Source organism: Hemitrygon akajei, chromosome 4 (assembly GCF_048418815.1).
Source record: "Hemitrygon akajei chromosome 4, sHemAka1.3, whole genome shotgun sequence".
Lineage (NCBI taxonomy): Eukaryota > Metazoa > Chordata > Chondrichthyes > Myliobatiformes > Dasyatidae > Hemitrygon > Hemitrygon akajei.
Window position 1 is genome coordinate 50105448 of NC_133127.1, and position 15643 is coordinate 50121090.

Consider the following 15643-nt stretch of genomic DNA (forward strand, 5'->3'; position numbering starts at 1 on the left):
AAGATCTGCATCTTAGCCTGCTAGTCTTTGATTAGAAGTTGCTAGAGTGTAGCTACTCATTGCAAGGAGCTCTCTGAAGTTGCATGCTTTACTTCTATTGCAGTCATTCTAAGAATTATGCTTCATTCTGCATCTGTTACTGTTTTCCCCGTATTACCTCAATGCACTGATGTAGTGAAATGATCTACATGGATGGCAAGCAAAACAATTTTTCATTGTACCTTGATGCATGTGACAATATACCAATTCCGACTCCTATTCGTAATTGGCCTTAAGCAAGTGGAAATGAATCACCACCTCAAACCACTATAGCTCTTCTGGTGTAGGTACAGACACGCTACTGCTGGGTAGGGAACTCCTGGATTTAGACCCGGTAACAATGAAGGAATGGGATATAAAATCACTGGGGGCATAGATAGGGTGAACAAACAGTGATTTCCCCGAGGCTGGGAAATCAAGAACAAGAGGACAAAGGTCTATAGTGAGAAAGGAGAATTTTAATAAGGACATAAGGGTTAATGCTTTTGCTGCTGCTTGTGTGTGGGAGGGGAAGGGGGGCTTTGGTGTTCTAATGTTTTCTGTCATTCACTCTTTCGGGTGTTTCTGTTTTGTAGATGTCTGTGAAAAGTAAGGATTTCAGATTGTATACTGTATACATTCTCTGATATTAAATTGAACAATTAAACCATTGAGGAGCAACATTTTCCCAGAGGGTAGTTCATAAATTTAACAAACTTCCAGAGTAAGTCATTTAACAGGTGCATTAAGAACGTTTAAAGGACATTTGCACAAGCATATCAATAGAAAAATTTTAGAGGGATATGAACTAAACACTGCCAAATGATACTGGCTTAGATGGGCATCTTGTTTGGCATGGACTAGTTGAGCCGTAAGACCCATTTCTCTGCTGTATGATTTGAGGATCCTACATCACGATAGTATGTGACCTGGCAACACATCCGTGTGCCAGACATGGGTGGGGGTGGTTTGGAAGATGTTAACAAAGCAGATCTGCAGTGCTTTTGCATACATGATTCACATCCAAGACATACTGCACCAGCACTGGAGGATGGGAACATCTTATGGTAGTGGACCAAGTAAGTGCCTATCAAGTTGACAGCTTTATCCCTGAGCTAGATGTGTTAGATCATGCTGCACTCACCCAGGCAAGCAGAGAGTATTTTAAAAGACTCCTGACTTGTGCCTTGCAAACAGTTGTAGGAAGAGGGTGATTTGCTGCGGATATTGGAATAAAATGTTGTTTTGTTCACTTGAGTCTGAGGCTAGGGGTGTGCTCTAACATTTTATTTGCTTATCGCTGCACTGAGGTGTCAACCTGGACATTATGTTCAACACACTAGAGTGAGCTTGCAGTCCAATTCCGTGAATGAAGAGACACAGAAGTGCTTCTAACTGAGCCTGGGTGACAACTTGCAATTGATCAACTTTCCCCCAGTTAGCTTTGATTGAAAATCTTTAAATTTCAAGGATCAATTTCCCCAAAAGCCTCCTCAGCAGTTTGTGCCCTCAAATCCAGCTCCCCAACTCCAAACCCTGTATGTGGACACAATCAATTAAAGAGGTTTTGTTTCACCAAAACTGTCTCTATTTTCATATGTAGCATACACAAATGTTGCAAGGGATCCTGCTAAGTATCGGATTAGTAGAGCTTTGGGAAATCCAGAGTTGACTGGATGTACTTCTGAGCAGCAATGAAAATTTAAAATGGAGAGCGAAATACTGGGGTGAATGCAGTGATTTGTTGGATGGATGAAATTAAACCCAACTCCCCTGTCGCAGGCAAAAAAACAACAACCCATATTCAGCAAAAATATCAAAGCTTCTGAAATGGTGACGCCTGAACAACGTTTCACTGGCTAAGGTTTATTTAATCACTATAGTGATTTCCATAGCAACAAGGTTGTGAGTGATCTGTGCAATGAAATAGGTGCTGTAAATTTAAAAAGATCTGAGGATGAGAAGAGTAAATATAGCAGCCGCTGTTCCGTGACCGAGTTCTGAGTTCTTAGTTCTTCCAGCAATTTATTTTTCTCTCCAGACTCCAGCATCTGCAGTACCTAGTTTCTCCATAGTACTTCTCCACTGATATGTAATGTATTGCATCCTCAAATTTATAATCCAGAGATCTTTGAGAAAGCACTTGCAATGGTTATAACAGGAGAGAAGGATGTACGTATGTTGGATGCAGTTCAGCAATGGTTTATTGGATCAATACCTGGAATGGGTGGATTGTCTTATGAAGAAAGGTTGGACATACAAGGTTTGTATTTGCTGGACTGAGAGGTAACTTAATTAAAATACTTAAAATCTTGCAGACACAAGAGAGACTGCAGATGCTGAAAGTCCGGAGCAATACACACAGGTGATGGAGGAACACGCACAGAATGATGGAGGAATTCAGCAGGCCAGGCAGCATCTATGGAAAAGAGTACAACCGACGTTTTGACCTGAGACCCTTTGGCAGGACTCAGTGGGTCATGCAGGGAAATGGACTGTTACTGTTGTAGGTCAAAAACCTGCATATGGAAGCATCTACTGTCCATTTCCCTCTACTGATGCTGTCTGACTGCTGAGTTCTGCTAGAGCCTTCCTATGTTACTTATAATCCTGTGTAAAGGGAGTTTCCTCTTGTGGATCTGTTTAAAAAAAGGACTGCCCATTCAAAACAGAAATTAGGCATTTTTCTCTCTCTCTAAGAGAGTCAAAAGTCTTTGGAACTCTCTTCCTCAAATCACAATAGGGGAGTCTTAGAATTTTTTTCCCTGATAGCTCTCTGATAGTCACAACACAAGTAGATAGGATGGTAAAGAGAACATATTCTATAGCTTTCTTGCCTTCAACGGTCAGAGCACTGAGTATAATATACAGGATGTTACATTTCAGCTGCATAAAACTTTGGTTAGACCACATTTGGTATTTTGTGTGCAGTAAAAGGTTATGAAGTCCTTGGAAAGGATGCAGAAGAGGTTCATTAGAATGTTGCCTGGCTTAGAGAGCATTATCTGTGAGGAGAGGTTGGACAAACTTCGATTGTTTTCTCTGGAGTGCTAGAAGCTGAGGGGTGGCCTGACAGAAATTTATAATATAAGAGGCACAGATAGATAGGGTAGATAATGGGATTTTTATACCAAGATAGAAATGTCAAATACTGGAGAGCACAGGATTAAGAACAGAGGAAGAAAGTTTAAAGGAGATTTACAGGGCAAGTTTTTTTTTAACTTACAGAATTAGTGCCTGGAACATGCTGACAGGGGAGGTGGTGCAAGGAAATACAACAATGTTTAAGAGGCATTTGGATGAGGATAAACTGGCAGAGAATAGAAGGATACAGACCATGTGCAGGCAGATGGGATTAGTTAGATTGCCACCATGATTGGGTGCAGGCACTGTGGGTAAAAGAATTGAATTGACTATTACTTACATCCTTCATATAGATGAGGAGTAAAGATCTTTACATTACATCTCTGTTCAAATGTGCAATGTGCAATCATAGTAATTTATAATAAATATTATATACAATAATCAATATAATATAGAAATACAGTTGCATCAGCATGAATTAATCAGTCTGATGGCCTGGTGGAAGAAGCTGTCCCGGAGCCTGTTGGTCCTAGCTTTTATGTTACCAAGGTAACATGCCTGAACAACTGGCGTCCTGTCGCACTCACCTCAATAATAAGCAAATGCTTTGAGAGGCTGGTCAAGGATTACATCTGCAGCTTGCTACCACCCAAACTGGACTCCCTACAATTCGCCTACCGAGACAACTGATCGACAGATGTCACAATAGCCACTGCTCTACATACTGTCCTTACACATCTGTAGAAGAAGGATGCCTATGTGAGAATGCTGTCCTTGGACTACAGTTCAGCATTCAACACCATAGTTTCATCCAGGCTCGACAGGAAGCTGAGGCCTCGGCCTTGACCGTGCCTTACGCAACTGGATCCTGGACTTCCTGTCAGATTGCCAGCAGGTGGTAAGAGTGGGCTCCCTCACCTTCACCCCTCTGACTCTCAATACAGGAGCCCCTCAGGGCTGTGTACTAAGTCCCCTCCTTTACTCTCTGTATACCCATTACTGTGTCACCAACCACAGCACTAACTCTGCTAATTAAATTTGCCAACAAGACTACAACGATTGGCCTTATCTCAAACAGTAGCAAGGTGGCCTACAGGGAAGAAGTCACCTCTCTGACACAGTGGAGTCAAGAAAACAACCTCTCCCTCAATGTTGCAAAAACAAAAGAGCTGGTTGTGGATTACAGGTGGAATGGAGATGGTCTAACAACTATTGACATCAATGGATCTGGGGTTGAGAGGGTAAATGGCTTCAAGTTCCTCAGCATTCTCATCAATGAGGACCTCATCTGGTCTGTACACACCAGCTGTGTGATGAACAAGGCACAACAGCAACCCTTTCACCTCAGACAGCTGAGGAAGTTTGGTATGAGCCTCCAAATCCTAAGAACTTTCTATAGGAGCACAATTGAGAGCATCCTGACTAGCTGCATCACTGGCTGATATGGGAACTGCACCTCCCTTAATCGCAGGACTCTGCAGAGAGTGGTGCAGACAGCCCAGTGCATCTTTAGTTGTGAAATTCCCATCAGACTAACTAACTCACGCTGATTTGAGTGTACTCTATATTACATTGACTGTTCTATTTATTATAAATTACTATGACTGCACATTGCACATTTAGACGGAGACAGAACATAAAGATTTTTACTCTTCATATATGTGAAGGATGTAAGAAATAAATTATGCTGCAGTTCCGTTTCCTGGATGGTAGCAGCTGGAACAGTTTGTGGTTGGAGTGACTCGGGTCTCCAATGATCCTACGGGCCCTTTTTACACACCTGTCCTTGTAAATGTCCTGAATACTGAGAAGTTCACATCTACAGATGCACTGGGCTATCCACACCACTCTCTGCAGAGTCCTGTGATTGAGGGAAGTATAGTTTCCATACCAGCCAGTGATGCAGCCAGTTAAGATGCTCTCGATTGTGCCCCTATAGAAAGTTCTTAGAATTCCGGGGGCTATACCAAACTTCTTCGACTATCTGAGGTGAAAGAGCGCTGTTGTGCCTTTTTCACCACACAATCAGTATGTACAGACCACGTGAGATCCTCGGTGATGTTTACACCAAAGAACTTAAAGTTGCTCATCCTCTCAACCCCAGATCCATTGATGTCTATAGGTATTAGCCTGTCTCCATTCCTCCTGTAGTCCACAACCAGCTCCTTTGTTTTTGCTACATTAAGGGAGAGACTGTTTTCTTGACACCACTTCGTCAGGGTGATGACTTCTTCTCTGTGGGCTGCCTCATTATTATTTGAGATTAGGCCAATCAGTGTAGTGTCATCAGCAAATTTATTTAGCAGATTTGAGCTCTGGGTGGCGACACAGTCATGGGTGTGCAGAGAGTAAAGGAGGGGGGATTAGTACACAGCCCTGAAGGGCTCCTGTGTTGAGGGTCATAGAGGCAGAGGTGAGGGAGCCCACTCTTACCACCTGCCGGCGATCTGACAGGAAGTCTAGGATCCAGCTACACAAGGCAGGGTGAAGGCTGAGGTCTCTGAGCTTCTTGTTGAGCCTGGAAGAAATTATGGTGGGATTAGTTAGACTAGCAGCATGATTGGTGCAGGCACAGTGGACTGGTTTCTGTGCTGTACTGTTCCAAATTCAAAGGTTGGTAAATTCTTGATTAGCAAGAGGATGTAAAGTGAATAAAAAGGAATGGTGAGTTCTGGTTCCCATCGAATTCTCCATAATCTATTGAAGTGCAGAACTGCTGATTGGACTGTGGGGAGAATTGGTTACAAGGCGTGGAAGCTAACATAGATATGACAGACTGAAATGACCTCCTCCAATGTCATAACAAAAGATGGAGTAGGCTATTCCTGCTCCTATTTTATAAACACAACCTCACCACAATAATCAGGGTTGACTGAAGTGCTAGAAGCGACTGGCCAAGAAATGTTTGAGCAGGACTGCTATCAGTTACTTTATGACTTTGGTAATAGTGTTGGGACTGTGATTTCAATTTTAGATCAATGAGATGGAACGGACAGAATTAACAACTCAACAGAGATTGATGAAGATGCCAAAAGGTGCAATTGGTCATGGCAATGAAGCCAGGCTACGCTAAATATGGAACTCTGGAGAATGGCCAATGGAATTTAACAGTCAGGTATGAATGAAAAAATGGCTCATGTGCCTACTTAATGAACAGGGCTGGGGAAGAAAAGGGGATGCAGGAAGATAAAGTTATCTTTGGCCCATCATTAGACCCATTCTACAATCTAATCTGCAAGAGGTACTGTATGTTCCAGAGGTGGAGCTTCTAAATATCAACAACTGAGAGACCTATGAATTCAAATAGGAGACAGGAAATCCTGCAAATACATAGCAGGCCAGGCAGCATTAGTGGAGAGAGAAATACACAGATGAAGAATCACGAAACAGTAGTGTTTATTTATTTCTCTCTACACTGATGATGCCTGATGCTGAATATGTCCAGCATTCTGTGTTGTTACTTCAGATTTCCAGCATCTGCAGTATTGTACAAGCATTAACTGTTCAATGAAGCTCGTCGACATATAACACAGCACAAGGCGTGTTTTTGAAACCATGCATTTTATTAAAAGAGGTAGTGAATATGGTAAAAACCTTAAAAAACCTGGAGAGAGGTGTGTGGTCAAGCAATACCACAGATTACTTATAGCTAAAATCCAGAATAAGACAATCACATTTAATGTAACTTCCACAATGGATTTTAATATTGTTAAACTGACAGCTAATGATTAAAGAATTTCTTCAATGTGTATATTGGAAAGTGTTTCTTGGAAACAAAATGCAGAATCTGATAAGATTAGGTCAATTAACCAGATTGAAAAATCAATAAAGACTTTTGAGGCAAGAACACTTAGCAGAGGATTAGATTTTCAGCATGTTACAGATTAATAAGTAATTTGTGTTCAAAGGCAATGCATTACAGGGGCATGACTTTTCTCCATCCTGATGGAAATGATCAGTGATACTACACTGGCAAAGCAAGAACTCCAAATTGAGAATATAGACAAAAGCATACATTCACACATTATTGAAACTTTTGTGAAATACTTCAAAGTGCTAGATAATGCATAAACCTTGGAGACTTAAGGCACTGCAGATACCGTAATTTGGACAAACTACCGGAGGAACTCAGTGGGTCGTCAAAAGAAGGAAATACTATATGTAGCCAATGTTTTGGGTTGAGACTCTGCATCAAGACTGAGAGTGGAGGGGAAGTGATTAAACCTTAACCTGCTAAAATGGAAATGGCCCCTTGTTTTCAAGTGCCAGATGGGGTTTGAACCTGCAATTTTCACATGATAGTAGGTTTATACCAGTGCTTTGACACAGTAATGCAATCTAATAGAAACTGGAGCATCCAGATAGTCAGTTTTACGTGGCACAGTATCTAAGCTTGCAATAAACATACATGGGGAGTCAGTGTGAAGGACAAAACTTAGCAAACACAACACCATGGATGTCAAAAAAAATTCCAACCATGCTTCACATAAAGCTGTGTTGACACATCAAGGTAGGTTAAAGAAATACCGGTAGGTTTTGAGAGGGGAAAGAAAGTTTAGGGGAAACCTTTGTAATGAAGCTGGAAATTCTCACAAAGTGGTAGGCTGAGGAAAACAAATCCTGTGCTAGTTATTGGGTACGATGGTGGCAGGCAAACAGGACTTACTTTGGGACATGACACTAGGAAAGACTCTTGGAATGCCATGGAGAACTCATGATTCAGTGTAAATAAAGCACATAGAGCTTGGATAGCACATTGACTGAAATTAGGGTAGAGCCATCATTACAAATCTTGGTGAAAGGCAGGGTCTCTGGGCTAAAATGTTGGTCCTTGATACACTTACAATATCCCAAGTGAATTTACACATCCCCTCACAGAAATTAGTCTCATAAGCACATTATTAAGGGAGGAGACTACCAATTGGATATGGTACCACACTGAGGCTCCATTTATATGTACAATTGACCTCAGAAAAACCTTGCCATAATTCAAAGAGGAGCGTTCTTGTGGTGTTTTGAGCTACATTTTCCACAATTTGTAGCAAAATAGTGTAGATGAGTTGCTCTGCTCCTTATGGTCATTGTAATTGCCTTGATAACAAGCAGCAGTATTCCAAAAGTAATTAATTGGCTTTCAAACACTGTGCAATATCCTGAAAACATGAAAAGCAGTGTACAAGTGCAAGGCTCCTTACCTCTTTGAAACCAGTCTCAAAGTCAACCCACCATGTGAGACTGGCAGGAATGACCTTATTCAGCCAAAGATTAGCAAAGGGGGTCAGTGGTGTGACGTCAGAGTTCAATGCTGGAGGTATGGACTTTGTAACGGGGATCAGAAAGGGTGACTTCAGCCTTGCCAATGCTGAACTAGACAAAGTTTTGGCTCTTCTGGATCCTGTTTCACAGCACAGAGAAGTCAAGGGTGCTGAATGATAGCAGTGTACATTTGGAAGCTGGATTTCAGTAATGTTATTGATGTGCCTGAAAGGCAGCTTTAATATAGGGAATGAGGAGGGTGCTGTGCTGTCCAGCATAAAGCCAGATCCATAACTAAGTGGATGACTGATGCAGCCAAGTTGACAACCGAACCCAGAATCCTTTGGAGATTAATTTCCGAACTCATTAGGCTGACATAATAGTATTCAATGATAAAATGTTACCACATTAACAAATTGACAGATCTTTGTGCCCTTAGAAGCTTCAGAAATAAAGAAGAGAAAGGAAAAATTATAAAAGAAGCAAAATGCTGGTTGAATGCTCATCCATTCTCAGGCTCTTTCCAATTCTGCTCCAATATTCAAATGCCTCAAGTGGAATGGCACCACTTCGTGTTTAAACTAACCACCTATTTAACATTCAGTTTGTTAGAAGTCTCCTTGGAACGTTAGGAAGGTGCAGCGGATGATGTCAGAATATTGACAGGCTGTCAGGTTAGCATGGGGGCCAAGATTTGGCTTGCATCCGCTCTTATGCTGGTGCAAGGGCCAACAAAACCATAATAAACCCTCATGCCCAACTCAACTGCATCGTACAGAAATAAGAAATAGACAGGCAGCATATCTTCAGATCCATCGTTAAGCAAAGCAAGATCCTAATAAGGTCTCATCAACCAATTTTCACTACCATGAGATAGGACTTGTTACGTATACATGAGAGAAGAATGTCACAACCAAAACATCATTTGTCTCATTATAAAAGCATTGCTAAAATAGGATTAAGATGCACACATCACACAGCTCCACAGTAGCACATTGTCAGAAACTGCCATCCTCACTACCCTACTTACATTGCCCACTCCAGCTTTTCATTCTTGATTGAATTGTACAACGCCTGCAATGTAAGCAGAAGCAGCAAGTTTATTTATTGTGTTTATTGTTTAGGATGCAATCAATTACTTCAATACACTCCAATACATACACAAATTAAGTTATGATAATAACCAGATTAAATATACAAGGTGGGACAGCGTTTTGCAAGGGTCTCCTTCACTTTATTTTTGTAACTGTTAGTGATTCAATACTCATCCCTAATATTAAAGAAACATAAACTAAAATGTTCCTTCTGCCAGCTCCAAGTCCATTCAAACACTATCTCTTATTTAAAATTAAAAACATTATTACAAACAATTACACTTCAGCACAAGGCAAATAAGAAACACTTCAGTTCGATACAATTCCCTAAGTATCCACTTCAATTTTCCTTCAATTAGTGAAAGAACTGGGGAGGCTTATCTTAAAAGCTGGTTTGGATTGCCACTAACACAATTATGCACTGATTGAGAATTATTCTATTTTGTATACAAGAATGGAGGTCTTCTTGACAAAATATCCAAAAATGCATTTAAAGACCCTTACTATGACAGACCAGTACGGATGCTCAACATTTTGCTAATTTAAACTTAATCTAGTATCAGCTAACTCTGAAAGTACCCCAAATGCACCTTATTTGTTGAGGTTTTCCTGTCAATGCAAAAGAGTTTCAAGCACAGTTTTTAAATTAAGTTGAATTCTGTCAAGATCAAAATGGGCTTTTGCGATTTTCAATTCATTACAAATAACAGAATTATTTTTGTTGACTGCAATTGTTTTCTTTATTCTGCACCCTTATGTAACTTGTCACACATTCAAAAGCCTTTGAATATGCCTTGCACATACACTGTTCTTACAGAGCTAACATGATTTGGTTTGGGCAAATGTTGATCAGATCATTAAACCGTGAGAACTTGAAGTTAACTGTTGTGTGATTTTCAAGGGTCTAATTTCAGATACACGGAGTGGAATTGGAATACTACTGACAAGTGAAAGCATAAACAAGTTGCTGTCTATTTGCTGTTTTCTTTTCTATATTCACAGATACCGTTGTGTGAGACAACGTGCCTTTATGGTTTCGGCTCTGTTAAGGGGTGCACTGGCAAGTCATGGGTAATCAAAAATAAATCAATTGGGAAACTAAACTGTTTAAAGAATCAGTTTCAGCCCAAGCTTTTCCCCAACAGAATTCATCCTCAAAAATAAACACAAATGCACATTGCACCCGGTAAATAATCTGAGGCTAATTCCCCTAGTAATTATCAGGTCATCCAAAGGGAAATTTGGATTCATAATGAAGGGGAAAGCAGCTTTTTTATTGCACAAGTCATTGCTGCATTGTTTTAAGCTGAAGACTATTCCATGTAACGCCTTATTAATAAAATAACTACAGAGACATGCTTCAAAGCAACGTGTGAATATTACAGCTGAAATTATATTCCTTCCATGAATTATGAGTGTGGCTGCTTTTTCTATCAAATGGAAAATAAGAGCTTTAAATATTGGAGCTCCAGTGTGTATGTAGCTTAAATCAATTGCAGCAGTTAGTGAGGGAAGCAGCTAATACAGAATAAAAGGGCTTAACAAGGGGATAGAGATACACGACAGACAAGAAATAGCCTTAAGTAAATAAAAATTCTGCATGGCTATAAACCAATAGTATTTTCACATGTACTAGTTATGTTCCCACAATGGTAGGAGATGGTTAAGTATCACGCTACACTGTCTTCAAACCTATTTGCGAGCCTGCCTTTGAATGGGCTGATATTTATATTTTCTTTCGCGTACCTTGCCTGCTGATGGATTGGAAGCCGAAAATTCAGAGGAATAGGAGGTCTTCAGTGACTTGGAGCGGCGAGGTAGGTGTCTCAATTCCTCTCGCTGATACCTCACTGACCCACTACTCTTCACTCGGACCTTGCTAGTCCCCTGGACACTGTTCACGCCGATCATTTCCCCGAAGGCACTCGCTGTGTTCTCGGTGGTCGGACGGACGGAGGGAACCAGCACCGTGTTAAATCTCAAGCTCAGTAATCAGCATCTGATCAAGAGGCAGCTTTCACAGTACCAGAGTCTTCCAGCTTCAGTAAGAGAACTGTGTCTGTCTTTTCCAGCTATTTCCCACACTGTTCAGGTTTGGACTGCTATTTCAGTGCAGGCTCACATTAGGGGCTTAAGTCACATTCACGCGCGCACACACACACACATACATACACACAGACACAAAAACCATCCCCTGAATGGCCCAAGCCAATGGCAAAGAGCCAGACAAGCAGTTCATTTATATTCAAAATAGCAACATCACTGTTTCCTGATTATTGAACTGCAAGCTCATTAAAGGTAAGCATTGAAATACTATGAATAAAGATTATAATAGACCATCAGCTTCACTTTGGGAACTAAACTGAGCTTTATTTAGAGAAAGGCACTGTACATGAGATATAAAACCTGTATTAATCAGACCTCCTGCAAATTGCTGAGATGTTTCCTTGAGCTTATTAAAAAAAAGCGGTATTTGAACAGAGCAGTAATGACATGGCAACCTGCTGACAGAAAGAGCTACAAAGAATCCCAAACTGTGATGGGTATTGCTGTTTTAGTTTTTATTTTCATAATGATCGGTATTTAACCCACCTAATACAGTTATGCCTCTCCCTCTCTTGCTTATAAATTTCTTCCCACTAATGCATGGTTAATTTCACACTTAGTGAAAATGATATAAATTTTATTTATTAAATAACATGACACTTCAAAGCATATAGATTTTGATTTAAGAAACTGTACTGTAGCTGTTTTCCCCTTTTCTTGACCCTCTCAGTGATATACACGTTTGTTGTGAGGAGAAGTTGGAGGTTACAGGTACCGTAGGCTGACATCCAGACTTGTGGATGAATGATTGAGAATCCCACACAGCAGCTGGAGATTTTTTTAATGTCAAATAATTCAATTGAACAAAAAGATATGGAAAGAAGTATCACAGTTAAAGTACTCACGCAAATAACGTGCATCAAAGAAGAGAGTCTGCCATCCTTACCAGTTCTGGGTCTCTATCTGATTCTTGGGAGATTTGTGTGTTTGACTACTACTTTTCCACTTCAATTCAAAGGAAATTTGGGAGGGATCATCAGTGGTTGCATAGTCCAAGTTCATAAGTGAATAAATATTTTTTTAAATTTGAAACAAATTTCATTTCTACACCTTTAATTTGAAGAAGCATTCTTAGATACTTCATGTAGATACACAGGGACTGATGGAGCAGGCAAGAAAGTGAATACTAGAAGTGTGGGAAAGAGAGATGAGCTTTAAGAAGTCTTTAAAGCTGGGAGTAACAGAATGGGAATTCTAAAGTGTGGAGTCTAGATAGGTGAAGAAACAGTCACCCGGTGTACTCCAAACAGGAGGGAGGATACACAAGGCGACAAAGGACTGAAAAGAGGAGTAACAATTGGGTTTGAAGTTGAGATATAGAGATACAAACCTTCGAATGACCTTATAGAAGTGTCTAAAATTGTGTGGGGCAACAGTAGATAGGATAAATGGACACAATCTTTCTCCCAGGTTTGGGGAATCAAGAACTAGCGAACTTAATTTGAGAGCAGAGAGATTTAACAGAAACCCCGGGGAATTCCTTCACACAGAGGATAAGGTGTATATGGGACAAGCTGTCAGAGATGTGGTTAAGGCAAGTACAATAACAACATTTGGATAAGTAGACAATAAGACTATAAGCTCATGGATAAGAAAAGTTTAGATTATGGACCAATGTGCCTATTTTAATTGGAATTCTTGTTCGGTATGGACGAGTTGAGATGAGGGGCCTGTTCTGTTCAATTTTACTTTAAGACTCTAAAGCTGTTGAGAGATCAAATGAGAAGATTTAAACACAAGAAAAAAAAGTTGCAAATTGAAGTCAGTGCACATCGGCAAATGACTGGCTAATAGTTAAGGGAGACCTGGTGCAGGATGGGACTCCCTGAAACTTAGGTTGGATGAATCAGGCAGAAGACCGCCTGAAGAATTTAGACGTAACAATGTCACCAGTGAGTGTTTTAACACAGGAGGTGGATGTTTATCAAAGTGATGGAAATGTAGAAGGAGGAGATGAGCTCAGGAGGAGGAATGCACCTGCACGTGTTAATGGTTAGCTTATCGGAATCAATCAGGAAGTGGCAATGGGAATAGAGTTTGGATTGGGAGGTAAATATACTGGTTTCAATCTTCCAGTCAAGGCTCAAGGACTAGATAGTGGACAAACTGACAACAAAGAGGTGGAAGGGAGTTGAAAGGTGCTGAACTGATAAAGAGTTAGGGTTGGAAAGTTCCATGCTATTATCAAAAGAGAGTGTAAATAAGAAAGATAAGAGAGTCCAGGTACCACTTCTCTGTAGCTGTGGGTGGTTTCTTTGGGCTTGTGTGGTCTTAGAAGTAAAACTACAGAGGCAGGAGGAGACACAATTGTTAGAAAGCATAAATTCAGAAGTGTAACTAAATGAGGGCTATCCCACAAAAAGCACAGGGAAATGCAACAGGAGAAAGATGGTGTGTGCAAAGACTATGGTGGAAAGGCAAGTCAAAGTTCAAAATAAATTTATCATCAAAGTACATATATGTTACCATAGATAACCCTGAGATTCATTTTCTTGTGGGGCATACTCAGTTAATCTATAATAGAATAATAACCATAATAGAATCAATGAAAGTCTGCTCCAACTTGGATGTTGAACCAGTGTGCAAAAGACAATAAACTATGTGAATGAAAAATAGAAAGAAATAACTAATAAATAAATCAATCAATAAATAAATAAATAAGCAAGCAAGCAAGTAAGCAATCAACCTGGAGAACCTGAGATAAAGAGTCCTTGAAAGTGAGTCCAGAGGTTGTGGGATCATTTCAGTGATAGGGCAAGTAAAGTTGAGCGAAGTTATCTCATTTGGTTCAAAAACCGGATGGTTGAGAGGTAATAACCATCTCTGAATCTGGTGGTGTGAGACCTGAGGCTCCTGTAGTTTCTTCCTGATGGCACCAGGGTTCCCTGACGATGGATTCTGCTTTTCTGCAACAACACTCTGTGCAGATAAGCTGAATGTTGGGGTATGCTCTACCATGATGAACTGGGCCATATCCATTCCTTATGGTTGGATTTTCCATTCAAAAGCATTGGTGTTTCCATGCCAGGCTGTGATGCAGCCAGTCAATATATTCTCCTCCACACATCTACAGAAGTATGTCAAAGTTTTGGATGAAATGTCAAATCTTCACAAGCTCCTAAGGAATTAGTGGTGTTGTGCTTTCTTCTTAAATGCACTCAAAAGGAGAGTCCAGAAAAGATCCTCTGAAATGATAACACTGAGGAATTTATAGTTGCTGACCCACTCCACCTCTAATCTTCTGATGAAGACTGACACATGGTCTTCTGGTATCCTCCTCCTGAAGTCAATATTCAACTACTTGATCTTACTGGCATTCAATAAGATTGGTGCTATGGCACCACTCAGACAGATTTTCAATCTCCCTCCTATATGCTGATTCGTCACCACCTTTGATTCAGCCTATGACAGTGGTGTTGTCAGCAAACTTGAACATGGCACTGAAGCTGTGCTTAGCCATACAGTCATAAGTGTAAAGCGAGTAGAGCAGGGGACTAAGCACACAGCCTTGTGATGCACCTGTGCTAATGGAGATTCTGGAGGAGATATTGGTGCCAATCTGAACTGACTGGGGTTTGCAAGTGAGGAAATGAAGAGTCAAATTGCACAAGGAGGTACTGAGGCCAAGGTCTTGGAGCTGATTGATTAGTTTTACGGGGATGATGGTATTGAATGTCGAGCAATATTCGATAAGGGGCATCCTGATGTATGTACCTTTGCTTTCCAGATGTTCCAGGGTTGAGTGAAGAGCCAATGAAATGGCATCTGCTGTGGACCTGTTGTGCTGGCAGGCAAACTGGAGCGGATCCAAGTCACTTCTCAGGCAGGAGTTGATATGCTTCATCACTAACCCCTCAACATACCTCATTATTGTGGAGGTAAGTGCTACTGCATGATAGTCACTGAGGCTGGTTACCACATTCTCCTTAGGCATCAGTACAAGTCAGGGGTGTCAAACTCATTTTAGGTCACGGGCCGGATTGAGCAAAATGCAGCTTCATGCGGGCCGGATCAGTCGGATGCGTGCGAACGCAGTTTTCGTTGCCTCCGTTTTTTCAGCCTGCTCTCATGTGTCTCAGTCTCTG

General features: G+C 40.8%; 1 protein-coding gene and 1 long non-coding RNA gene across 12 annotated transcripts in view; one reads left to right on the forward strand and one right to left on the reverse strand.

The window, feature by feature from the left end:
- psd3l (pleckstrin and Sec7 domain containing 3, like) overlaps window positions 1-15643 on the reverse strand; it is a 502996-nt gene that overhangs the window by 73950 nt on the left and 413403 nt on the right. For 10 of the 11 annotated variants that reach the window (XM_073042543.1, XM_073042544.1, XM_073042547.1 and 7 more), the window contains one exon: window positions 9389-9432. In XM_073042543.1, the coding sequence (XP_072898644.1) occupies window positions 9389-9432 (44 nt within the window). Of the gene's footprint in view, window positions 1-9388; window positions 9433-11198; window positions 11625-15643 lie in introns of those variants that run through there. The other variant, XM_073042554.1, reaches the window with a different exon arrangement.
- The window catches only part of LOC140726323 (uncharacterized), a 52332-nt gene continuing 51962 nt past the window's right edge, over window positions 15274-15643 (forward strand). Inside the window, exon 1 of the long non-coding RNA XR_012098613.1 lies at window positions 15274-15436. This is a non-coding gene — a long non-coding RNA (uncharacterized lncRNA). The remainder of the gene's footprint in view (window positions 15437-15643) is intronic.